The sequence below is a fragment of the Pseudophryne corroboree genome, chromosome 3 (assembly GCF_028390025.1).
Source record: "Pseudophryne corroboree isolate aPseCor3 chromosome 3, aPseCor3.hap2, whole genome shotgun sequence".
In the NCBI taxonomy this organism is placed as follows: Eukaryota; Metazoa; Chordata; class Amphibia; order Anura; family Myobatrachidae; genus Pseudophryne; species Pseudophryne corroboree.
The window spans coordinates 340,210,855-340,236,846 of NC_086446.1; the positions used below are offsets into that span (position 1 = coordinate 340,210,855).

General features: G+C 46.2%; 1 protein-coding gene across 4 annotated transcripts in view; it reads right to left on the reverse strand.

Annotated features, from left to right (window-relative positions):
* CDK5RAP3 (CDK5 regulatory subunit associated protein 3) overlaps positions 1–23,797 on the reverse strand; it is a 123,084-nt gene extending 99,287 nt beyond the window's left edge. Inside the window, exons 1-4 of one of the 4 annotated variants that reach the window (XM_063959626.1) lie at positions 23,717–23,797; positions 17,034–17,079; positions 4,821–4,952; positions 4,196–4,296 (exon numbers count right to left, since the gene is read on the reverse strand). In XM_063959626.1, the coding sequence (XP_063815696.1) occupies positions 4,196–4,296; positions 4,821–4,952; positions 17,034–17,079; positions 23,717–23,737 (300 nt within the window). In that variant the 5' untranslated portion in view covers positions 23,738–23,797. Of the gene's footprint in view, positions 1–4,195; positions 4,297–4,820; positions 4,953–17,033; positions 17,080–23,565; positions 23,587–23,614; positions 23,684–23,716 lie in introns of those variants that run through there. The other 3 variants (XM_063959625.1, XM_063959628.1, XM_063959627.1) reach the window with 3 other exon arrangements.
* Positions 23,798–25,992: the final 2,195 nt, after the last annotated feature.

The following is a 25,992-nucleotide window of genomic DNA, read 5'->3' on the forward strand; positions in this document are numbered from 1 at the left end:
CCAGAGCGCTATATATATATATATATATATATATATATATATATATATATATATATATATATATATATATATATATATATACATACATACATACATACATACATACAGGGATAACCTTATATAAGTGTTTTTCCCTTTATAGCTGCTGTATTGTTATACTGCGTCTAATTAGTGCCCCCCTCTCTTTTTTAACCCCTTTCTGTAGTGTAGTAACTGCAGGGGAGAGCCAGGGAGCTTCCCTCCAACGGAGCTGTGAGAGAAAATGGCGCCTGTGTGCTGAGGCCTTTCTCCCGCTTTTTGTGAAAATCTGGCAGGGGTTAAAATTCATCCATATAGCCCAGGAGCTATATGTGATGTATTTTTAGCCAGCCAAGGTGTTTCTATTGCTGCTCAGGGCGCCCCCCCCCTAGCGCCCTGCACCCTCAGTGACCGGAGTGTGAAGTGTGCTGAGAAGCAATGGCGCACAGCTGCAGTGCTGTGCGCTACCTTGTGGAAGACAGGATGTCTTCTGCCGCCGATTTTGCCGGACTCTTCTTGCTTCTGGCTCTGTAAGGGGGCCGGCGGCGCGGCTCTGGGACCGAGCTCCAAGTCTGGGCCTGTGAGCGGTCCCTCTGGAGCTAATGGTGTCCAGTAGCCAAGAAGCCCAATCCACTCTGCACGCAGGTGAGTTCGCTTCCTCTCCCCTTAGTCCCTCGATGCAGTGAGCCTGTTGCCAGCAGGTCTCACTGAAAATAAAAAACCTAAACTAAAACTTTCACTAAGAAGCTCAGGAGAGCCCCTAGTGTGCACCCTTCTCGTTCGGGCACAAAAATCTAACTGAGGCTTGGAGGAGGGTCATAGGGGGAGGAGCCAGTGCACACCAGGTAGTACTAAAGCTTTCTATTTGTGCCCAGTCTCCTGCGGAGCCGCTATTCCCCATGGTCCTTACGGAGTTCCCAGCATCCACTAGGACGTCAGAGAAATAATAATAATAATTTCAAGCTATATCACTATATCTTACTCAGCTCTTTCAAGTTATTTATCACAGTCTGGAGTGGCTGCTTTATTTCGTGGATTGCCAGTATCAATGTGGTCAAGATGAACCTTCTGAAGCATTTACTTTATTTATTTTAGCCCTTTTTTGATTAGAGTCCCACTGAGAGTGAGAGTTCTATCTTTAAAATTCTTTGACACATTACAGAACCTATTCAGCACGAAGTGCAGATTCTGTAGCATGCTGGGGGCCGTCCAGCACAGGGCAAGTCCGCCCAGCATGTTAACTCACGCCCTGCGGCTGCGATCACAATTGGACTGCAATCAGATTACGGTCGCAGCAATTGTGGATGACCTCCTGCAGCCGCTAGGCTGTGGCTGTGCGTGACATCAAGCAGCCACTCCGAAAACCTTCCAACCCCGTCCCTGCAATGCCGCCTCCTCCCTGTCAATCACAGTGCGGTCGCATTCTTCCGGGATGAGACCGCACTTTGATTAGTGTGCAGTGTGCTGAAAATCGCCTGATTGCGATTATCTACAGTGTTGAATAACCCCCTACCAGTTCATCTGGTCTAAAAAGAGCCCTCGGGTCAGGCCTAACGTGCTGCAGAGACCCACCCAGGATGTGGGCTTGGATATCCCGGATTTTAAATTGGACCAGATTTTTTTATATTTTTTTTACATGGAGATTGGTTTATTCCCATCTACAGTCAATTCAAAAAACCCAACCCACAACAGATTGTGACAAAGCTAACAATAATAATCTGTGACAAGAGGGAGAACAAGTAAATAAGACTAAACACAAGACCAGGGTGGGAAATTCCAAGTAACTCGAGTTACATATTTGTTGGAGTTGCAGACATGTAGGCTTTATAAGCATCAGATGACTTGTATTCTAACCAGAGAAACCATGTGTCTGTGAATTCAGAAAGTTTATTTGCAGAGGATAGTAAATTGCCTTCCATAGACATAAAGTAATCTAGTTTTAAACACAAATCTTTGCACATGGCAGGAGTGGAGGATTTCCACAGGACAGGAATAACAGAGCGTGCGGAATTGTTAATGCAGCAAAGTAATCACTTCTTAAATTTAGACACAGGTGTCGGGTCCAATGGTCCAATAGCCAGAAGGTGGGGTCTGAAGGTACTGCTGTATTCAGTATTTGCTGGGACATTGTACTAACCTCCTTCCAGAAATTTGATAGACTGGGCAATGTGCCCACGGCTGCAAGGCATCACCAACACGTATTAGGTGTGGATGGGAACATAGCATAGACTAGGGAGGTGTGCCTTGTATTGTGTTTCCTTTACTGTCACACAAATAGAGCTAGCGTTGGCCTAAATGAAGATGATTTCCCATTACTTTTTATATAGGGAAAGGCCTTCCAAGAGTTTTTTAAAAACTTGGGAACACTGGACTTCTCATGTCAACATTTCTCCTGCGTCCAATTGACATTTTTCTTTTCTAGGTCATGACTCCGCCCACCTCATACCTGCTGTCCTGCTGCTGGATTGAGACTCTAGCTGGATCCGGTTGGGTCCATCCCTTAACTGCCCACCTCTTTCCTTTCCCCTCTCTTAGCAGATGGCCAACTTAATCCTCTTTCTTTCGCACCTACTCTGTCCAATGTTTTTTCTTTTTCTAGTACAATACTATTAAAACTTGGTTGAGTAGATAGTTTAACTGTCGGTCTATTGCCTTCATTTCCAGTTTGAATTTTTCTACTTCCACGGTTTAAAAAATGATATGCTGCGTACTGTACATGTACTGATATTTCTGTTACGGTGTTTCTATTGTACATTGTATTGTCTCCTTTACCCTAAATAAAATGTTACAAAGAAAAAAAAAATCGAATTAACCTAGACAGTTGACAATTCAGCAGCACTGGTCGGCTGAGCATTGTGGGAGGAGATATAGTTAAGCAAATTGTGCAAAATAACATATTTGTATCTGCACATAACACGCAACAACTTCAGCCGCAGCAATACATATATTAGTAATAGTGGTGTCCCCGATAGAGAAATGTTCAAAACAAATGCCCGATGTTTTTAAGTATGTAAGACACTAATTTAAAACAAAGTATTGGAAACCATGAGCAAAAATGTACTTTAATTTATAATGACTGTAGATCGAACTCAATGTATTGTATTGTTATTTTTTTCTAAATCAAATGTGAAGCTATTTCCAGTGACACATGATTTTATTACTGTAAAAATACATTTGTAGTTACAAATTATTTTATCACCTAACATTTATTTATTTATTTCAAATTTCATTTCAGTGGTGGGATTTGCTGATTCCAATAAACGTGACGCTAATATGTGAAAAAAATTATCTGTGTGATATCTGAGTTTTTACACTATCACTTTAGTGCTTATTTGGAACGTTTGTATATTAAAAAGTACCACATAATGTCAGAGAAGTCAACTTGGATTTGTATAACAAAAAAATCATAGGATGATGAAGGTTCATACGCAATCAAAATGTTGCTTTACTGATGGAGCTATTTGCTCCTGTACAGGAATCATGAGAATTTTAACTATATGAAGTTACGTGTAATTGTCAGAGAAGTATCTACATATAGTTAAAATTCTCATATTTCCTACACAGGAGCAAATAGCTCCACTAGTAAGGTGTCTGCTTCCAGTGTAATATGTCGTGGTTTCTAATCTTGCGTGTGACCCTTGTAAAATGTGTACCTACAGTATAATGAAAAGGATGTGATTTGTAAGGTGCAGGGACCAGTGAAGAAGTTGGCCACTGAAAAGACAGCAACAGATATCAATTAACTTAATTAAATGGTGTCACAGAATGGGAGGAGAGGTGCCCCCTTCGGAGCAGGAGCCCGGCGGCAGATGACTCCGTTGCTTCCCAGAGTTCTGCCTCTGCACCAACGCCTGCAGACTTCACAGCCTGGACACTGAACTCCCTGTCTGATTAACGAACAGCCTTACTGCTGTATGGGAGGGCAGTTACAATGAGTGAACTTTACTGAAAACTGCCATTGTGCTTAGGATACAGACTTTAGAACAGGACTGATGATGGGTTCACACTACAGCATGTAACATGGCAGAAAGCATAGATTACCTTGGGGTGTTTGGCTGCCCCTCGGCCAGCAGCCTTGCGTATTTATAAAGTCAAGGAACTCCCAGATGACATGTGACATCTTTAGAATTTACGGTAGGGGTTATCCAATAAATTATCACTAGTAAAAATATATTACCTTCATTCTCTGGGAGGAGTATCGTCCAAACAGGTTCTTGCTAGCTGCTTCTGTTGCCTTTAAAATCTCAACAATTCTTAAGCAGTGGAAGTAATTGATATCTGTGATGACGAGTAAAACATATAAATACGAAGCACCAACGCAATATTCTAATATTATACTTTCATATATATGATGACTTTCTGTGTCAGCTAACCTAGCCTAGATGATGCGACCTCATCATCTACATTACAGTGACCATGTCACTTCCTTCTCATCTTCCATCCCTTAGGATATATTAAAGTGCTCTTATCACCTACTTCACAATGTCTGTTTTCATCTAAGCCAATATTTAGTAGAATGCAGTCTACGACCTGACTAGGAAGCAATGGCATAACCAAGACCAAAACGTGCCTTGGGGATGCCATTGATTCTAAATTAAACTACTCAGCATTCTCAATGCTAAGAGCAATTGTCTTAGAGGATATATTTGTCCCATATAACATTAATAATATTTAGTGGTATTTTGACTGTTCAAGTGACTCATTCTCCTAATATATTCCACAAGTCCTCCATTCCTTGCGATGTCCCAGGTCTTCCCAAATGCCCTCACTTCCTGCCATATCCCCCACATCCAGTAACTCACATGCTCCTGACAGCAGATTCCTGATATCTTCATGTTCTGGCATGTCCTGCAGTGCTTGGTTCATCTTCTCTCTAATCTGCAGTACCTTGCTCTGCCACTTAAGCGTACAATGTCTCCGATCCACCAACCAATCTGCAAAGGGAAAAAAGAAGAAGGTCAGCTTTCAAACATATTGTAAAACATTTATTAAAAAAAACAGTTGCCACGCAAATGGGGAATAGTTTCACATGCCAGTTACACTACCAGTCGAAAGTTTTAGAACATCCCGATTTTCCCCAATTTTTATAGAAATTTAAGCAACTGAAGTCCAGTGAGACACCTGAAATGGCACAAAGGTAACTGATAAATTGCTAAGGTAAAAATAAGATTTTACTCACCGGTAAATCTATTTCTCGTAGTCCGTAGTGGATGCTGGGAACTCAGAAAGGACCATGGGGAATAGCGGCTCCGCAGGAGACTGGGCACAACTAAAGAAAGCTTTTAGGTCACCTGGTGTGCACTGGCTCCTCCCACTATGACCCTCCTCCAAGCCTCAGTTAGGACACTGTGCCCGGACGAGCTGACATAATAAGGAAGGATTTTGAATCCCGGGTAAGACTCTTACCAGCCACACCAATCACACCGTATAACTCGTGATACCATACCCAGTTTAACAGTATGAAAACAACTGAGCCTCTCAACAGATGGCTCAACAATAACCCTTTAGTTAACAATAACTATGTACAAGTATTGCAGACAATCCGCACTTGGGACGGGCGCCCAGCATCCACTACGGACTACGAGAAATAGATTTACCGGTGAGTAAAATCTTATTTTCTCTGACGTCCTAGTGGATGCTGGGAACTCCGAAAGGACCATGGGGATTATACCAAAGCTCCCAAACGGGCGGGAGAGTGCGGATGACTCTGCAGCACCGAATGAGAGAACTCAAGGTCCTCCTCAACCAGGGTATCAAATTTGTAGAATTTTGCAAACGTATTTGCCCCTAACCAAGTAGCAGCTCGGCAAAGTTGTAAAGCCGAGACCCCTCGGGCAGCCGCCCAAGATGAGCCCACCTTCCTTGTGGTATGGGCTTTTACTGATTTAGGATGCGGCAGTCCAGCCGCAGAATGCGCCAGCTGAATTGTGCTACAAATCCAGCGAGCAATAGTCTGCTTAGAAGCAGGAGCACCCAGCTTGTTGGGTGCATACAGGATAAATAGCGAGTCAGTTTTCCTGACTCTAGCCGTCCTGGAAACATAAATTTTCAAGGCCCTGACTACGTCCAGCAACTTGGAATCCTCCAAGTCCCTAGTAGCCGCAGGCACCACAATAGGTTGGTTCAAGTGAAAAGCTGATACCACCTTAGGGAGAAACTGGGGACGAGTCCTCAATTCCGCCCTATCCATATGGAAAATCAGATAAGGGCTTTTACATGACAAAGCCGCCAATTCTGACACACGCCTGGCTGAAGCCAAGGCCAATAACATGACCACTTTCCACGTGAGATATTTTAGATCCACGGTTTTAAGTGGCTCAAACCAATGTGATTTTAAGAAACTCAACACCACGTTGAGATCCCAAGGTGCCACTGGAGGCACAAACGGGGGTTGAATATGCAGCACTCCTTTCACAAACGTCTGAACTTCAGGTAGTGAAGCTAGTTCTTTCTGGAAGAAAATCGACAGAGCCGAGATCTGTACCTTAATGGAGCCTAATTTCAGGCCCGTAGTCACTCCTGCTTGTAGGAAATGCAGAAATCGACCAAGTTGAAATTCCTCTGTTGGGGCATTTTTGGCCTCACACCAGCAACATATTTCCGCCATATGCGGTGATAATGCTTTACAGTTACATCTTTCCTGGCTTTAATCAGCGTAGGAATGACTTCCTCCGGAATGCCCTTTTCCTGCAGGATCCGGCGTTCAACCGCCATGCCGTCAAACGCAGCCGCGGTACGTCTTGGAACAGACAGGGCCCCTGCTGCAGCAGGTCCTGTCTGAGCGGCAGAGGCCATGGGTCCTCTGAGATCATCTCTTGAAGTTCCGGGTACCACGCTCGTCTTGGCCAATCCGGAACCACGAGTATTGTTCTTACTCCTCGTTTTCTTATTATTCTCAGTACCCTTGGTATGAGAGGCAGAGGAGGGAACACATAAACTGACTGGTACACCCACGGTGTCACTAGAGCGTCCACAGCTATCGCCCGAGGGTCCCTTGACCTGGCGCAATATCTCTCTAGTTTTTTGTTTAGGCGGGACGCCATCATGTCCACCTGTGGTCGTTCCCATCGATTTACAATCAGCGTGAAGACTTCTGGATGAAGTCCCCACTCTCCCGGGTGGAGGTCGTGCCTGCTGAGAAAGTCTGCTTCCCAGTTGTCCACTCCCGGAATGAACACTGCTGACAGTGCTAGTACGTGATTTTCCGCCCATCGGAGAATCCTTGTGGCTTCTGCCATTGCCATCCTGCTTCTTGTGCCGCCCTGTCGATTTACATGGGCGACTGCCGTGATGTTGTCTGACTGGATCAGTACCGGCTGGTGTAGAAGCAGGGATTTTGCCTGACTTAGGGCATTGTAAATGGCCCTTAGTTCCAGAATATTTATGTGTAGGGAAGTTTCCTGACTCGACCATAGTCCTTGGAAGTTTTTTCCCTGTGTGACTGCCCCCCAGCCTCGAAGGCTGGCATCCGTGGTTACCAGGACCCAGTCCTGTATGCCGAATCTGCGGCCCTCTAGAAGATGAGCACTCTGCAGCCACCACAGCAGAGACACCCTGGTTCTTGGAGACAGGGTTATTAGGCGATGCATCTGAAGATGCGATCCGGACCATTGGTCCAACAGGTCCCACTGAAAGATTCTGGCATGGAACCTGCCGAAAGGAATTGCTTCGTAAGAAGCCACCCTCTTTCCCAGGACCCGCGTGCAGTGATGCACCAATACCTGTTTCGGTTTCAGGAGGTCTCTGACTAGAGATGACAGCTCCTTGGCTTTCTCCTCCGGGAGAAACACTTTTTTCATACCCAGGAACAGTAGACGCGTCGTCGGAACCAGCTGTGATTTTGGAATATTCTGAATCCAACCGTGCTGGTGTAGCACCTCCTGAGATAGTGCTACTCCCACCAACAACTGCTCCTTGGACCTCGCCTTTATTAGGAGATCGTCCAAGTACGGGATAATTAAAACTCCCTTTCTTCGAAGGAGTATCATCATTTCCGCCATTACCTTGGTAAACACCCTCTGTGCCGTGGAGAGTCCAAACGGCAGCGTCTGGAATTGGTAATGGCAATCCTGTACCACAAATCTGAGGTACTCCTGGTGAGGATGGTAAATGGGACATGCAGGTAAGCATCCTTGATGTCCAGGGATACCATGTAATCCCCCTCGTCCAGGCTTGCAATAACCGCCCTGAGCGATTCCATCTTGAACTTGAATTTTTTTATGTATGTGTTCAAGGATTTCAAATTTAAAATGGGTCTCACCGAACCGTCCGGTTTCGGTACCACAAACAGTGTGGAATAGTAACTCCGTCCTTGTTGAAGTAGGGGCACCTTGACTATCACCTGCTGGGAATACAGCTTGTGAATTGCCTCTAGCACAGCCTCCCTGCCTGAGGGAGTTGTCGGCAAGGCAGATTTTAGGAACCGGTGGGGTGGAGACGCCTCGAATTCCAGTTTGTACCCTTGAGATACTATTTGCAGGATCCAGGGATCCACCTGTGAGCGAGCCCACTGATCGCTGAAATTTTTGAGGCGGCCCCCCACTGTACCTGGCTTCGCCTGTGGAGCCCCACCGTCATGCGGCGGACTTGGAAGAAGCGGGGGAGGACTTTTGCTCCTGGGAACCTGCTGTTTGTTGCAGCCTTTTTCCCCTACCTCTGCCTCTGGACAGAAAGGACCCGCCTTTTCCACGCCTGTTTTTCTGAGTCCGAAAGGACTGTACCTGATAAAACGGCGCCTTTTTAGGCTGTGAGGGAACATGGGGTAAAAATGCTGACTTCCCAGCAGTTGCTGTGGAAACTAGGTCCGAGAGACCATCCCCGAATAACTCCTCACCCTTATAAGGCAAAACTTCCATGTGCCTTTTTGAATCTGCATCCCCTGTCCACTGGCGAGTCCATAAGCCTCTCCTAGCAGAAATGGACAATGCACTTATTTTAGATGCCAGCCGGCAGATCTCCCTCTGTGCATCTCTCATGTATAAGACTGAGTCTTTTATATGCTCTATGGTTAGCAGAATAGTGTCCCTGTCTAGGGTGTCAATATTTTCTGACAGGGAATCTGACCACGCAGCGGCAGCACTGCACATCCATGCTGACGCAATAGCTGGTCTAAGTATAATGCCTGAGTGTGTATATACAGACTTCAGGATCGCCTCCTGCTTTCTATCAGCAGGTTCCTTGAGGGCGGCCGTATCCGGAGACGGTAGTGCCACCTTTTTAGACAAACGTGTGAGCGCTTTATCCACCCTAGGGGGTGTCTCCCAACGTGACCTATCCTCTGGCAGGAAAGGGAACGCCATTAGTAACTTCTTAGAGATTACCAATCTTTTATCAGGGAAAGCCCACGCTTCTTCACACACTTCATTTAATTCTTCTGATGAGGGAAAAACTACGGGTAGTTTTTTCTCCCCAAACATAATACCCTTTTTAGTGGTACCTGGGTTTATATCAGAAATTTGTAACACCTCTTTCATTGCTTCAATCATGCAACGAATGGCCTTAGACTAGACTCATCGTCGTCGACACTGGTGTCAGTATCCGTGTCGACATCTGCGTCTGCCATCTGAGGTAGCGGGCGTTTTAGAGCCCCCGATGGTCTTTGAGACGCCTGGACAGGCACGAGCTGAGAAGCCGGCTGTCCCGCATTTGGCATGTCGTCAAATTTTTTGTGTAAGGAGTCGACACGTGCACGCAATTCCTTCCATAAGTCCATCCACTCAGGTGTCTGCCCCGCAGGGGGTGACATCCCTTCTATAGGCATCTGCTCCGCCTCCACATCATTATCCTCATCAAACATGTCGACACAGCCGTACCGACACACCGCACACACACAGGGAATGCTCTAACAGAGGACAGGACCCACAAAAGCCCTTTGGGGAGACAGAGTGAGAGTATGCCAGCACACACCAGAGCGCTATATAATGCAAGGACTAACTGAATTATGTCCCCTATAGCTGCTGTTATATATACTGCGCCTAAATTTAGTGCCCCCCCTCTCTTTTTTACCCTTTTCTGTAGTGTAGACTGCAGGGGAGAGCCAGGGAGCTTCCTTCCAGCGGATCTGTGAAGGAGAAATGGCGCCAGTGTGCTGAAGGAGATAGCTCCGCCCCTTTTTCGTGGACTATTCTCCCGCTTTTTTATGGATTCTGGCAGGGGTAATTATCACATATATAGCCTCTGGGGCTATATATTGTGGTATTTTTGCCAGCCAAGGTGTTTTTATTGCTGCTCAGGGCGCCCCCCCTAGCGCCCTGCACCCTCAGTGACCGGAGTGTGAAGTGTGTATGAGGAGCAATGGTGCACAGCTGCAGTGCTGTGCGCTACCTTGGTGAAGACTGATGTCTTCTGCCGTCGATTTTCCGGACCTCTTCTTGCTTCTGGCTCTGTAAGGGGGACGGCGGCGCGGCTCCGGGACCGAACACCAAGGCCAGTTCCATGCGGTCGATCCCTCTGGAGCTAATGGTGTCCAGTAGCCTAAGAAGCCTAAGCTAGCTGCAAGCAGGTAGGTTCGCTTCTTCTCCCCTTAGTCCCTCGCTGCAGTGAGCCTGTTGCCAGCAGGTCTCACTGTAAAATAAAAAACCTAATTATATACTTTCTTTCTAGAAGCTCAGGAGAGCCCCTAGTGTGTATCCAACCTCGGCCGGGCACAAAATCTAACTGAGGCTTGGAGGAGGGTCATAGTGGGAGGAGTCAGTGCACACCAGGTGACCTAAAAGCTTTCTTTAATTGTGCCCAGTCTCCTGCGGAGCCGCTATTCCCCATGGTCCTTTCGGAGTTCCCAGCATCCACTAGGACGTCAGAGAAAATAAAATAAAATTTAGGTTAGTAAACAGTAAAAAATAAATGTCAATTACTCAGTTATAAATAAAAGTCCTATTTCAAGAAACAAGTAATGGGTTAAGAATGTATCGTTTTGAAAGTTGATGCAACCAATTCCTACAGGTGCCCCAAACTGTTGATTACAGCAACCCAACCCTTTTTCCCATATAAATTGGAACAGACTTATCACACCCGCTGAAGAATTATTTGATCAATATTTGCCCTGCAGAAATGAGTATATTACTATCATAATGTTAAAAAAAAAAATGTCAGTCAGTACAGTTTAATACACCATAAAAAGGAAAGTGGAAAATGAAAGACACTGTCAGAAAGAGGTCTGGCAGGCCCAAGCTGAGAGTTAAAAGCTTATGTGACAGGCATCTTACAGGACAAAAGCCTCAAGCAAAGCTTAACACTGGTCAGAATATGCAAGTCTCTGTTTCATCTGCTAAGAGAAGAATTCCATCTGCAGGTTTGGCAGGTTGAGTGGGGCAGAATGAATGACATCATGCAGAGTTTTTGTACAAGGAACGCGATGGTCTGGATTCGGAGTGGCGACTTGTACAGAGTGACTAGCACCCTGAAACAAAAGGACTACTACAACATTTTCATTGGTCAAGGGCTCATCTTACAGCAAGACAATGATAATGACAAAGCCTCCAGGCTACGGGGCCCATTTATTACTGAATATTTGTGACTTAATCCCCCAAAACATTTGTTTGCAGGGTGGTAACCACAAATATTTAGTAACCCCTGAATGTATCACAGAGGGACCGCAGATATCTCCTGTACCTGCTGCAATCCCTCCATTCCTGCCTGCAGCCGCAACCTCCATAGGTCTCTAAGGGGGGTGCAATGCTGCCAGATTTACCAAGCTCCAGCATTCTTCTTGTCCCCCCACAGCTAACGTCATCTGGAGATGACGTTAGCCTGCTGTAGCCTATGGACGACTATACATCGCAAACGTAGTCTTGAGAGGGTTCCCCTGACACCTTTCCCAGCAATGGCCGTTGCGCACGTGTGGTCAGCTACACCATTAGTCCCGTTGCCACTCCGAGCACATTACAGGGATAATACATTGCAATAATAAATGGGCAGCAATGTCAAAACTAACTATAGGAAAAGAACAAAGCAATAAACTTCAAATCATGGAATTGCCAGCAATCTCCAGACTTAAATCCCATCAGACTGGTTTGGGATGAAGGGTGAAACCAAAGCAGGCTACAATACATTTGTGGGAACATATGTAATAGTGTTGGGAAGACCTTACTGAACAATATTTGATTTCCATTGTAGAAAAAAAATGCAGTGTTGGGCAGGTATATCTGTAAAAGGTGGCTACTTTGAGAAGTAAAAATGTAGATTTTGAATTATTGCGTTAGTAAATGCAAGGCTGTATGTGACAATTGTATAATGCAATCTAGGGGATGCAAGAAACTGAGTGCCCCTACAGCACAGAGTAGTAATTTGAAGCATGAGAAACTGGTGTATGAAATTACTATTAGTAGTATCTTTTATTTAAATGGTGCCACTAAATGACCGCAGCACTGTACAGGGAAAAATACAACATACCTATAATGTACCTATAATAAAGTAGAAAAATGGAAATGTGAGCTTTCCATACATAGTACACTAATATTGCTTCTCTAGAAAAGTTGATACACCAACTTTTTTAAAACCAAAAAGGCTAAGAGAACTGTTTCATGACTGCAATCAACATACTACAGTGAGTTACCTAATCCACTACCACCAACGCAGTGGTGTAAGTTCATCCCAGTTGCCCGGAGGCAAGATAAATATTGGTGCCCCCCCTATTTCCTATATTAAGATAAATAAATGTATGTATGTGTGCGTGTGTGGAGTGTTCTGAAAAAAATGTATATACTGTATTTATACATTTAATTGTCTTTTATTTTAAATCACACAATTCTTAGCAGTCATTCCCAGGATTAGAACCCATGACCTGTTACACTGACAGCAGACACTTTACTGATGGAGCTATTTGCTCCTGTACAGGAAGCATGAGAATTTTAACTATATGAAGTTACGTGTAATTGTCAGAGAAGTATCTACATATAGTTAAAATTCTCATATTTCCTACACAGGAGCAAATAGCTCCACTAGTAAGGTGTCTGCTTCCAGTGTAATATGTCGTGGTTTCTAATCTTGCGTGTGACCCTTGTAAAATGTGTACCTACAGTATAATGAAAAGGATGTGATTTGTAAGGTGCAGGGACCAGTGAAAAAGTTGGCCACTGAAAAGACAGCAACAGATATCAATTAACTTAATTAAATGGTGTCACAGAATGGGAGGAGAGGTGCCCCCTTCGGAGCAGGAGCCCGGCGGCAGATGACTCCGTTGCCTCCCAGAGTTCTGCCTCTGCACCAACGCCTGCAGACTTCACAGCCTGGACACTGAACTCCCTGTCTGATTAACGAACAGCCTTACTGCTCTCACACATTGCTTTCTGCTCCTCAGTTACACTATCTACATCCACTGTGTAACAATCTCAGCCTTCCGATCCTTCCATTATTTCCCAAAAATTCTTGTTTGCGCTGTCTTTGCTTTTACTACACCCCACTTCTCATTGTCCATTCTATATTACACCCACTCCATTCTATATTATTTCTCTGAACAACACTACCTTACTGGAGTTATGGCTCCTCGATCCTGTCTCATACCAATCCTCACTGCTAGGTTGCCCCCCCCCCCCACCTTCAATTTCCAAACCACCCACACGCATTCAGAACCCAGCCAACCTGATCCCCATCTCGCCTGTTCCCTCCCTTCCTTTCTCCTGTGCACTCTGGAATGCTAGATCAATCTGCAACAAGCTGCCAACTATCCACGACCTCTTCATCTCCCACTCTTTTAACCTTCTCGCCATCACTGAAACCTGGCTCTCCTCCTCTGACACCATCTCCCCTGCTACCCTCTCCTATGGCGGCCTCTCGGTCAGGGTGGAGGAGTGGGCATCCTTCTCTCCTCAAACTGCACCTTTCGTGTCATCCCACCTGAGCCCTCCCTCATCTTCTCCACCTTTGAGGTCCACACTAGACGCCTCTTCTAACTCCATTCACCTCCTTGTGGCAGTGATCTACCGCCCCCTGGCCGCTGTTCCCCTTTCCTTGACAACTTTGCTGCCTGGCTTCCCCACTTTCTCTCCTCCGAGCTCCCCTCTGTCATCCTCGGTGACTTTAACATCCCTATTAACATCACTAATGCAGCTTCCACTAATCTTCTTGCCCTTTCCTTCTCCTTTGGACTTTCTCAATGGTCCTCCACCCCTGCTCACAATCTCGGCCACTCCCTTGACCATGTCTTCACCCACCAATCTGATCTCTCTGATTTCTCCAATTTTTCCTTCCCTCTCTCTGACCACCATCTGCTTTCTTTCACCCTCTCATCTTCCCCTCTCCTCTCCACGCACAGACCCACCATCACCACACGCAATCTCGGGTCTTTCGAACCTATCTTGTCCTCCCTAGAGACTTTCCTCTCTCCTCTTTCGACCATGACCTGTCCCAACCAGGCAGCCTCTTCATTTAACCTCTGCTCTCGACTCTGTGGCCCCCCTCTCTTCTGTCCCCCTCCACCACTCTAAACCACAACCCTGGCACACCAAAGTAACACGATTCTTACAAAAATGTTCACGCTCAGCTGAACGCTTCTGGAGGAAATTTCACTCTTTGGCGGACTTCCTCCATTTCAAGTTTATGCTCTCCACCTACAGCTCTGCTCTTTCCCTTGCCAAGCAATTCTTTTTCCAAATACTCATCTCCTCAGTCCTCCAGTCCACACCGTCTCTTTTAAACTTTCAGCACTCTCCTTCGCCCCCCTCCTCCTCCTCTCCCATCCTCCCTCACTGCCACTGACTTTGCCTCCTTCTTCATCTCCAAAATTGAGGAAATTCGACACGATATTTCCTGCCGTCACCCCTCTGCTGCCCCATCATCCTTCCCCTCCATCTATCCCACCTTGTCCTCCTTCCGTCCCAACTATACAGAAGGAAGTCCACTCCCTCATCTTATCCTCCCCTCCTCAACCTGCCGCCTGGACCCCATCCCCTCTAGTCTTCTCCGCACCCTCTCCCCCACTGCCTGCTCCCACCTTGCTAACCTCTTCAACCTATCACTCTCTACCGGCATCTTTCCCTCGCCATTCAAACATGCTCTGATCTCACCTCTTCTAAAAAAAAACAACAACCTCGACCCTTTATCACCCACTAGCTAGCGCCCCATCTCTCTTCTCCCATTCGCCTCCAAACTACTTGAACGACTGGTCTACAGCTGTCTCACAAGTTACCTCTCTGACAACTCCATCCTTGATCCACTACAATCTGGCTTTCGCCCACTCAACTCCACTGAGACTGCCCTGGTGAAAGTCACCAATGGCCTGCTTTCAGGGGCCACTTCTCTCTGCTTATCCTTCTGGACTTCTCTGCTGCCTTTGGCCTCGTGGATCATCCTCTCCTCCTCTGCACACTCCAAAACATTGGCCTCTCTAGCACTGTCCTTGACTGGTTTACCTCTTATCTCACTAACTGCTCCTTCTCTGTGTCTGCCTCTGGTACCACCTCACACCCTTCAATCCTTCCTGCTGGGTGTCCCTCAGGGTTCTGTCCTCGGCCCCCTTCTGTTCTCCCTGTACACCTCTTCCCTGGGTGCGCACATTAACTCCTTTGGCCTTCAACACCAGCTCTATGCTGGTGACACACAACTCTACCTCTCCTCTCCTGATCTGTCCCCCTCTGTCCTCTCTCAGGTAGGTTACCAGCTGCTTCTCCGCCATCTCCTCCTGGATGGCTGAGCGCTCTCTGAAGCTCAACATGGACAAAACTGAACTCATTATCTTTCCACGAGCCAGAGTAACACCCCCTACCAATATCTCTATCTCTGTTGACAACACCATCATCTCCCCCGTTCCCCAACTCCGCTGCTTGAGCGTCATTCTTGTCTCCTCCCTCTCCTTTGCACCCCACATTCAAGCTCTGGTACAATCCTTTCAGTTCCAGCTATGCAACATTGCTCGCATCAGGCCATTTCTCTCCCAGAGTGCAACTAAACTTTTCATCCACTCACTGGTCATCTCACAGCTCGCATACTGCAACGTTCTCCTCACTGGCCTCACTTGCTCCCCTCCAATCTATCCTCAACTCCGCAGCTAGGCTTATTTTTCTCTTCCGCCGCTCCACATCTGCCACTCCCCTTCGACAAAATCTGCACTGGCTCCCATTCCCCCACAGAATCCGCTTCAAACGCCTCACCTTCACATACAAGGCCATCTCTAATTCCACTGCTCCCTACATCTCCAACCTCCTCTCCCTTCATACTCTCTCCCGCCCCCTATATTCGGCCAATGACCGTCGCCTCTCTACCCTGGTCACTGCTTCCCATGCTTGAGTTCAAGATTGTGCCCGTGCTGCACCCCTTCAGAGGAACGCGCTCCCCCGCTCCACTAGGCCCTCCCGACCTTGCAAAGCTTCAAACGGGCACTGAAAACCCTCCTATTCATCAAAGCGTACCCTTCCGATGCATAACCTAGTCCTGAGGCTGCTCCTCCATCCCCCTGCCTCATGCCTTGACCATCTCTGCTTTGCTTACACCCTGCCATTAAGCTATCTCCCGCCTGCTTGCACCTCATGTCATCTGTCTGTCGCCCCTTCCTACTAGACTGTTAGCTCCTCCGAGCAGGGTCCTCTTTCCTCTTGTTGTCAAAACCCTCTTCTCTACACATTTCACTCACAGCCCTCTCCTACTCAGCAACCATCTTTACCCGCTTTTTCTCCTGCTGGTAAAGGCTCATCTCTATCTATGGCCACCAGCCCCTAGTAGTGTGCTGATCACTCACTCGCTACTTACAACTAAGCTGTATTATGTTTTGAGAATTGTGGTGCTCGTTGTTACCTGTACTCTATTTTTGTTATTTATTTACTGTAATGTTAACTTTTGTCTCCCTGTACTGGCCTTTGTATTGTGCTGCGAAACACTTGTGGCGCCTTATAAATAATAATAATAATAACTGGTTGCCTTGGCTGCGACATATTTCAGTAAGCAGTATGTGACAAATCTATTACTAGAGCATCTTATAAATGTATTTGCCATATTTATTCTAGGTGCATGTTGTTATTACGCATATCCTGCACTGTCACAATCTCTCTGAGACAAATACTGTTGTTATTATTGCTTCTACTCACCCAGCAGTTTGCTGGTCTGGATGTCAATGGGAACATTCTGTATGTCCTGTAACAGAATAAAACAGAATGAGGCTTTAAAGTCACCCTATTATGGCACTGCATTTCTATAACTGACCCATAAGATATTTTGAGTAAATCAATTTGTTTCTGTAAATGGATTTATGGTCACATTTAAGTGTGGTGTAAGGTTGTCAGCAAGATGGTAGCTACTCATTGCATGCTTCCTTCCAATGCCCATTACCTAAATTCAGGTGAGCACACCCAGAAACCGTGTATACAGCACAGCACCTTTGCACATGCACAAGTTACACTGCCACCTGCACAACTGAATAATGATGGTTGCCTTTCAATGCCTAAATGCCAACGACTGGCATGTTTTATGATGGTTACATCGCTGCCACTATAAGATGGCTATCTTCCAATGCACATCATACTCAGAAGGGTCGCTCTTATCTCAGTCTCTAATACCAGGTCTCTTTTTACCACTGTATTTTTTCCAACTGCATAATGCTATGGTTTTTGCTGGCACTATATAAATATTAACGCTACATTTTATGTCCTGAGCAAACCTTAGTCTCATGGATTATTGGACATTATTCCATAGTGTTGAGATACTTTGTCACTCTGTAGGGAAAATAGGATTTTAATACCTACCGGTAAATCCTTTTCGCTTAGTCCGTAGAGGATGCTGGGGACGCTTCAAGAACCATGGGGTATAGATGGGATCCACAGGAGACATGGGCACCTTAAGACTTTGAATGGGTGTGAACTGGATCCTCCCTCTATGCCCCTCCTCCAGACTCCAGTTTAAGTAACTGTGCCCAGGGAGACGGACATTTCAAGGAAAGAATTTATTGTTAAACCACGGTGAGCATCTTACCAGCTCACACCTCCAGTATGCGCAGAACGTGGCATTCAATAGAACACCAGCCGACGGCATGAAGAATATGCAGCAATATGCTGACATAAAGCATAACACAACCTGTGTGTAAACACAACCAATAACCGCATAACACATGCCACGGCATGAATAACGTCAGCAACGGGCTGACTTAAACGCAACACACCATGTGTGTAACCATACCCAATAACTGCAGATACAGTACGCACTGGGATGGGCGCCCAGCATCCTCTACGGACTAAGAGAAAAGGATTTACCGGTAAGTATTAAAATCCTATTTTCTCATACGTCCTAGAGGATGCCGGGGACGCTTCAAGAACCATGGGGTTTATACCAAAGCTCTAGAACCGGCGTGAGAGTGCGGATGACTCTGCAGCACGGATTGACCCAACAAGAGGTTCTCATCAGCCAGGGTATCAAACTTGTAAAACTTCGCAAAGGTGTTTGAACCCGACCAAGTAGCTGCTCGGCAAAGCCGTAATGCCGAGACCCCTCGGGCAGCCGCCCAGGATGCGCCCACCTTTCTTGTAGAGTGGGTCTTCACCGATTTCGATAACGGCAATCCAGTCGTAGAATGAGCCTGCTGAATCGTATTACAGATCCAGCGTGCAAGAGTCTGCTTGGAAGCAGGAGCCCAAATCTTGTTGGGAGCATACAGGACAAACAGAGCCTCCGTTGTCCTAATCTGAGCCGTTCTGGCGACATAAATTTTCAAAGCTCTGACCACATCGAGAGACTTCTATTCCGTCAAGACTTCAGTAGCCACTGGCACCACAATAGGTTGGTTCATGTGAAACGATGAAACCACTTTTGGCAGAAAATTGCTGACGAGTTCTCAACTCCGCTCTATCCGTATGGAAGATTAAATAGGGGCACTTGTGGGACAAAGCCGCCGATTCAGACACCCGCCTTACGGATGCCAAGGCCAATAGCCTGACCACTTTCCAAGTGACGAATTACAACTCTACCTTACGTAAAGGTTCAAAACAATGAGATTGCCGGAACTGCAACACCACGTTAAGACCCCATGGAGTTCCAGGGGGGCACAAAGGGAGGTTGGATGTGTAACACTCCTTTTACGAAAGTTAGAACTTTTGTAAAGGAGGCCAATTGTTTTTGGAATAAAACCGATAAGGTTGAATCTGAACCTTAATCGAGCCCAACTTAAGACCTGCATCCACACCATCTTGTGAAAAAAAGGAGAAAACAATCTCACTGGAATCTTCTGTAGAAGCCTTCTTGGATTTGCACCAAGACACATACTTTCTCCAAATACGGTGGTAATGTTTTTATGTTACTCCTCTACTGGTCTGAAGAAAAGTAGGGATGACTTCACTGGAAATATCCTCTCGGCTAGGATCCGGCGTCAACTGAAGATCCGTATACCAGGTCCTCTTAGGCCAGTCTGGAACAATGAGGATCACCTGAACCTTTGTTCTTCTTATGATCTTTAGCATTTTTTGAAAAAAAAAAATGGAAGCGAAGGGAACGCATAGACCGACTGAAACACCCACGGAGTCATTAGGGCGTCCACTGCTATTGCTTGAGGGTCCCTTGACCTGTAACGATATCTCTGAAGCTTCTTAATGAGGTGAGACGCCATCTTGTCTATTTTAGGAATCCCTCAATGACTTGCCACTTCTGTGAAAACCTCTGGATGAAGTGATAATATCGATTATCTTACAGGAAAGAAAGCTATACCTTATACACACTTAGAATACACTTTACCATGGAGCCGCTGCGGCCGCTAAACTTAGTACACACGCTACGTACTTTATACACTGTTTGCGTACGGAGTCCCGTATCACTGTACGGACTTAGCTTACAAACGCCGCGCTGGGGGTACAAAGTACACACAGCGCGCGCACACCCAGAGATACACTTTAAACCTTCACAGTAATGCAATGCAATGATAAAACACTTTAAACCTTAGCAGGGCAATGAAGACACGACACCAATTGTGATTTAACCGCTGGGTTCCGACACCACAGTGGATTATTGCTGAAAGGGGTTTACAATACAAATAATACAATACAATATAACAGAGTAAATGGCTACATTCAATGGTACATACTTGAGTAGATTCGCTTGCGCTTCCCAGCCCGGTCCTCGGTCATCAAATAGATAACTTTGTGAGTCTTGTGATTTACCAGGCCAGAAGCAGGCTCTCTTTATACACTTCTTCCAAAAGCAATACAATAGATACTGTAATCCCTTTGTCCATTGGACACAGGAATGCACTTTTACAGTACAGGAGAGGTCATAGGTCGGTTTGAATAGTTAGGCGATGTCTTTCCCAACTGCTCTTGTGGGTGGTCTCCTCTGGATTCCTGCCGCATACATAATGTACAGTAAATACAGTTTATATCTATATTCTGCTTCTGCACATAACTATCCGCAGGAACATGCGATCTTCCTCAAACCAACACCGGAATGTTACCCTTAAAATATCCTACAGCTGGATACCAAACACCACCTTATGACCTTGTCCCCTCCTATTCTGTAAAGGCGAATCCCTTTGTTCTGAAACCATTTAAACTGTTGTTTATTTCATATGTGGTGCAGGGGGACTATGTGTACATTGTGCACTATTTGAATTAAATATGTAATGTGTTTTGATAGCTCTCCATGAGTTCACAAACTCTACCGTAAATACCCATACCATGCGCTGATGCGCAGGGCCGCGGGAGCGACCATACGCAAATTGCGGATATGTGCACGCACGGCAGAACAAGTACACGCGCAGAGGCCATCTGTGTGTGGTTTGTACGTGATGTGTGTACTGCAATATTTTTCGACTTTGACAGACGACACCACTCTCCTGGATGGAGAACGTGTCCGCCGAGGAAGCCTGCTTCCCAGTTGTCCACTCCTGGAACGAACATCGCTGACAGAGCGTGCATATGATTTTGTCGTCCAGCGGAAAATCTTTCTGGCTTCGGCCCTTACCTCTAGACCGTTAATGTGGTGTCAAGTATCCTAACTTGACCCTCTTCCTTGGAAGTTTTCCTCCTGTGTGACAGCTCCCCCGCCTCGAAGGCATGCATCCGTGGTCCCTAGGATCCAGTCCTGGAACCCGAACCTGCGCTTATGAGAACTGCACCACTACCACAGGAGTGAAATTCTGGTCTTGAAAAAACAGGATTATCCCAGGTGGGAACCGGACCACTTGTCCAACTGGTCCCACTAAAAACACTCTGGCATTTAACCTGCTCACTGAATGGCCTCGTAGGCCGCAACCATCTTTTTCATCAACGGAATGTAATGATGGATTGACCCTGTTGCAGATCTGACCCGACTCTGGATCCTCAGAGCTTTTTCCACTGGAAGAAACAAACTCTCAACAGTTCTGTATCTAACAGTATTTCCAACGCCGACAACCGCGTCGCTCCGCAGTATCTAACAATGGTGCCAGTGTTATTTGAGGTAATTATTGCTGCCCAGGGCGCCCCCCCTGCGCCCTTGTTGTGCCTGTGTGTGTGTGGGAGCAATGGCGCGCTGCGCGGTACCTCTCTGAAGTACTGAAGTCTTCTGCCGCCTTTGTTGCCTTCTTACTTCATATACTTACCCGGCGCGGCTCCGGGACGAACAGCGAGGACGACACCTGTGTTCCGACCCTCTGGAGCTAATGGTGTCCAGTAGCCTAAGAAGCAGAGCCTATCAGTAAAGTAGGTCTGCTTCTCTCCCCTCAGTCCCAAGAAGCAGGGAGCCTGTTGCCAGCAGTGCTCCCTGAAAATAATAAACCTATAAACCTAACAAAGTATTTTCCGAGAAACTCAGTAGAGCTCCTCAGTGTGTGACCAGTCTCTCTGGGCACAGAATCTAACTGGAGTCTGGAGGAGGGGCATAGAGGGAGGAGCCAGTTCACACCCATTCAAAGTCTTAAAGTGCCCATGTCTCCTGCGGATCCTGTCTATACCCCATGGTTCGTGAAGCGTCCACAACATCCTCTAGATCGTATGAGAAAGTTCAATTAAAAGCGAAGAAGGCGGCAACTTCTCATGTTCAGACCGTTTCTTTGGCACGCCACACACATCACAGATTTTTTTTCCCATGCTCTTACAGGTATGTAATGTAGCTCTAGCATAATTCTCAGAAATGTGAGCTTTTGTGCACATCAAGCATGATTCAGGTTCAGTCGCAGTGGCACAAGGTATGCAATGTATCTATGTCTGGTACACTGCGCACGCAGTGGAGCCCTACTGCATTTTGTGGGAGTGCCGAGGAAATGGTCTTCGAAAAGAGATTTCCTGGCCTCAGTGACGAAGCAACAGCGGCCAGTCTGTGTAACCTCATGGGTTACTCTACTGACAGAAGGAGTCGCAGGAGATCCGATGCTGTGGCCTTAGACGCAAAAGAGGACCACATATGCATGCAGGGGGCGTCGACTTATAACAGACTCCTCCTGCTGCATTAACATATGTTAGCTTCGCTGCTGCTTCCAAGTATAGCAGCAATACAGTTTCCTTCTGAACCTGGGTGGTCATTCAGAGTTGTTCGCTAGCAGATTTCGATCACAGCGCAGCGATCTTGCAAAAAACCTGCACTTCTGCGCATGCGGCGCAATGCGCACGCGCGTCGTACTATTACAACAAACGATGTAGTTTCACACAAGGTCTAGCAAAGCTTTTCAGTCGCACTGCTGGCCGCAGAGTGATTGACATGAAGTGGGCGTTTCTGGGTGTGAACTGACCGTTTTCAGGGAGTGTTCGAAAAAACGCAGGCGTGCCAGGAAAAACGCAGGCGTGGCTGGGCGAACGCAGGGCGTGTTTGTGACATCAAAACAGGAACAGTCTGAAGTCTTCGCAAGCGCTGAGTAGGTCTGAAGCTACTCTGAAACTGCACATTATTTTTTGGGAGCCGCTCTGTGATCCTTTTGTTCGCACTTCTGCTAAGCTAAAATATACTCCCAGTGGGAGGCGGCATAGCGTTTGCACGGCTGCTAAAAACTGCTAGCGAGCAATCAACTCGGAATGACCACCCTGATTCAGGCCCCTTGTCAATAATTGAATCTAAGGGGTCAAGTTCAATTACAAGTGATCTTCCATCACATGCTCCAGTGTGATGTAAGGGAGATCTTCCATCACATGCTCCAGTGTGATGTAAGGGAGGTGTCCAGCACATACAAATCCTGTACATACAGTAGGCTTAAAATTGTGCATTTTTCTGTATGGGTTATGGAGTGTGCTGGTGTCCATAGCCTCCCTAGTGTAAACATCGTAATTACCACATAGCTGTGGTACCAGTGAAAATGTTGTCGCACTATCAAATGGCGTATAGACTCTGAGTCAGGCCTGACTCCTTACCAATTGCAAGTCTGCCACCCACAGCACCCCGGCTATCTGGTGTCACCCTATCTTCACCATACTAAGGGAACTTTTTCTCCATAGCCTGGAAATAGATGCCACAACCCAGGCCCAAGGTAGGCAAATTGTGCGGCTCCAGCTGTTATGAGGGTAAGGGAGGGAGTATTTATCAAGGTGCAGAGATAAAAGTATGAGACATTGGTATGAAAAATGACAGGAGCTGACTGGTTAATACTTTATCTCTCGCAATTTTAACTATATCCGAGTTTGAGAAATACTCCCATTAGTGCCAGCACACACAGGCAGCCCATGACAGGACACACACAGACATGAAGCACTTCCCAACAGCTGGCGAGCCAGAGGACGCTTTATACCCCCAGCTGTAATGGCCGGATGTATAGCGACCAGTCAGGTAGACGCCGCGGCATCAGTGACGGCCCTCATAGCAACAGTGCCCCCCCTGCTCCCGGTCACACCTGCTGTTGCTGATGCTGCATCACGGCGGCTCCGGTAACACTTAGGACACGTGTCCGGAAACATCGATCACCACCAATCACCAGGAGTACCTCAAATCTGGCCCCACCCACAAATGTAAGTCACCAATGACAGAAGCGTAGCGCGCTCTATGACGAAGAGAAATGTTGCGAATGGTGTGGCTGCGTTTACCTGGCAGCGGCTGTAGGGGCGGTAGAGAGACTCAAATAACAGTCAGTCCAGAGTGTCATACCTATGCGTCGCTTGGTGCGTATGTCCTGCAGCTACCCTGTTTCTGTATAAGATGCTACTGACAGTAGCCTGGGGGAGTCCTTCCTTGGGGCTTTTGTAATAGTTCCGAGTTTGCCGGAGGTGCGGGATGCCGGCTCAGCTCGGACCATACTTGCCTACCTGACCCTCTCCATGAGGGAGAAAATGCTCTGTTTCTGGACTTTCCTGGTAATGTATGATTGCCATCACCTGTGGTGAGCTGGGTAATTGATAATGTTTCACCACAGGTGATGGCAATCATACATTACCAGGAAAGTCCAGGAACAGAGCATTTTCTCCCTCATGGAGAGGGTCAGGCCTCGGAGGTGTTTTGTTTTTTTAAAGTGGCAATCATTTACAAGGCAAAACCATTCATTTTAAATGATTGCCATTTTAAAAAGCAAACAAACAAACAAAAAAAAGGTTAGAGATCTGCCAACACCACACTTAGACCCTGGAGGGAGGTGTACTCAGCCTTGGAGAGTGATTAAGTCCCAACCTATCAGCTCTAACTGCCATGTTACAGGCCGTGTTTGGAAAAAAAAATGACAAGAATGGTTGAGGCTTTACCTCTCTCCACCTTATCTCTCTCCAAGGCTCACTACATTTGCTCTCCTGTTACATTTGCCCCCTAGACTTTCTTACGAATTTTCTATGAGGCAGTATTACCCATTGCAGTCGCTTTATATAATGCATATAGTTTTCATGGCTTCTCGTATCTAATTCAGCTGTACATTACAAAAAAAGTGTTTTTATCTTTTTTCTTTTTTAAGCTACAAATACCAAACCATTATCCTTATTTATATCATGTCTCTGAACTATGCAGTTTTAAAGTGAGACCAACTTAGCCTAGTTCCCGTGTAGCACCTTTCCAGAGGAACACCACAGACGACCCCCCTGCTTGAGTGGTAACCAACTTAGGGGCCCATTTATCAAACAATATTTGTGGCTATGGGGTATATGCAATTAGCGGCGAATCGCGGCAAATTATCGCCGTTTTTTAATTTGACACAATTCGACCGTCCAATTTCGGCAAGTGGTTGCCGAAATTCACCATATTCAATGGAAAACGGATTCGACAGTCCCGCGGGCGAAAAACGGCCGATTTGCCGGATTTTGCCGCGATTTAAAAAAACGGGGAAAAACCCGGAAAAAAATGGCGTGGGGTCCCCCCTCCAAAGCATAACCAGCCTCGGGCTCTTCGAGCTGGTCCTGGTTCTAAAAATCCGGGGGGAAAATTTTCCCCCCGCATTTTTAGAACCAGGATCAGCTCGAAGAGCCCGAGGCTGGTTATGCTTTGGAGGGGGGACCCCACGCCATTTTTTTTCTGAATTTTACCATTCCATCTAAAAAAATAAAATAAAAAAAAATTATTTTAAAAAATATATAAATAATACTTGTGCCTCCAAAAAAGACAAACCAAGTACCTAATCCCTTCTAATATAAATAGATATGCTATTATCAATAAAAAAAACACACCAAAAAAAAAAAATGTTTTAATTTTTTTTTTATTAGTTTCACCCACCAAAGTGTGGCGGATTGAAAATGTCGAATTTACTGTCTAAAAGCACTGTTGTCGAATTTCCAAACTTCAATTGAATATACTTTGGTCGAATTGCAGCACTTGTATCATTGCAGAAAAGTCGAATTTGACAAAAGTCGAATTTCAAAAAGTCGAATTTTGAAAGTCCGTTTTTTTGACGGAAAGTACTGAATTGCATTGACAATTTTTTTTTTTGGCCGAAAAAGTCCCGAAATTCGACAATTTCGGGAATTCGACCGCAATTGCATATACCCCTATGTCCCCTAAAACACCAGTTGTCGTTGGCTAGCCACAAATATTATGCATCCCTGCATTGTGAGAAAGAGGGATCGCAGCTGGTATCTCCGATACCTCCTGCAATCCTTCCATTGGCAACCGCAGCTGCATTCTCCAATGGCCGCATTGTTTATATCCTGTATATATATATCCTCATCTCGCGGCGGCACTCTGGACTGCAAACACAAA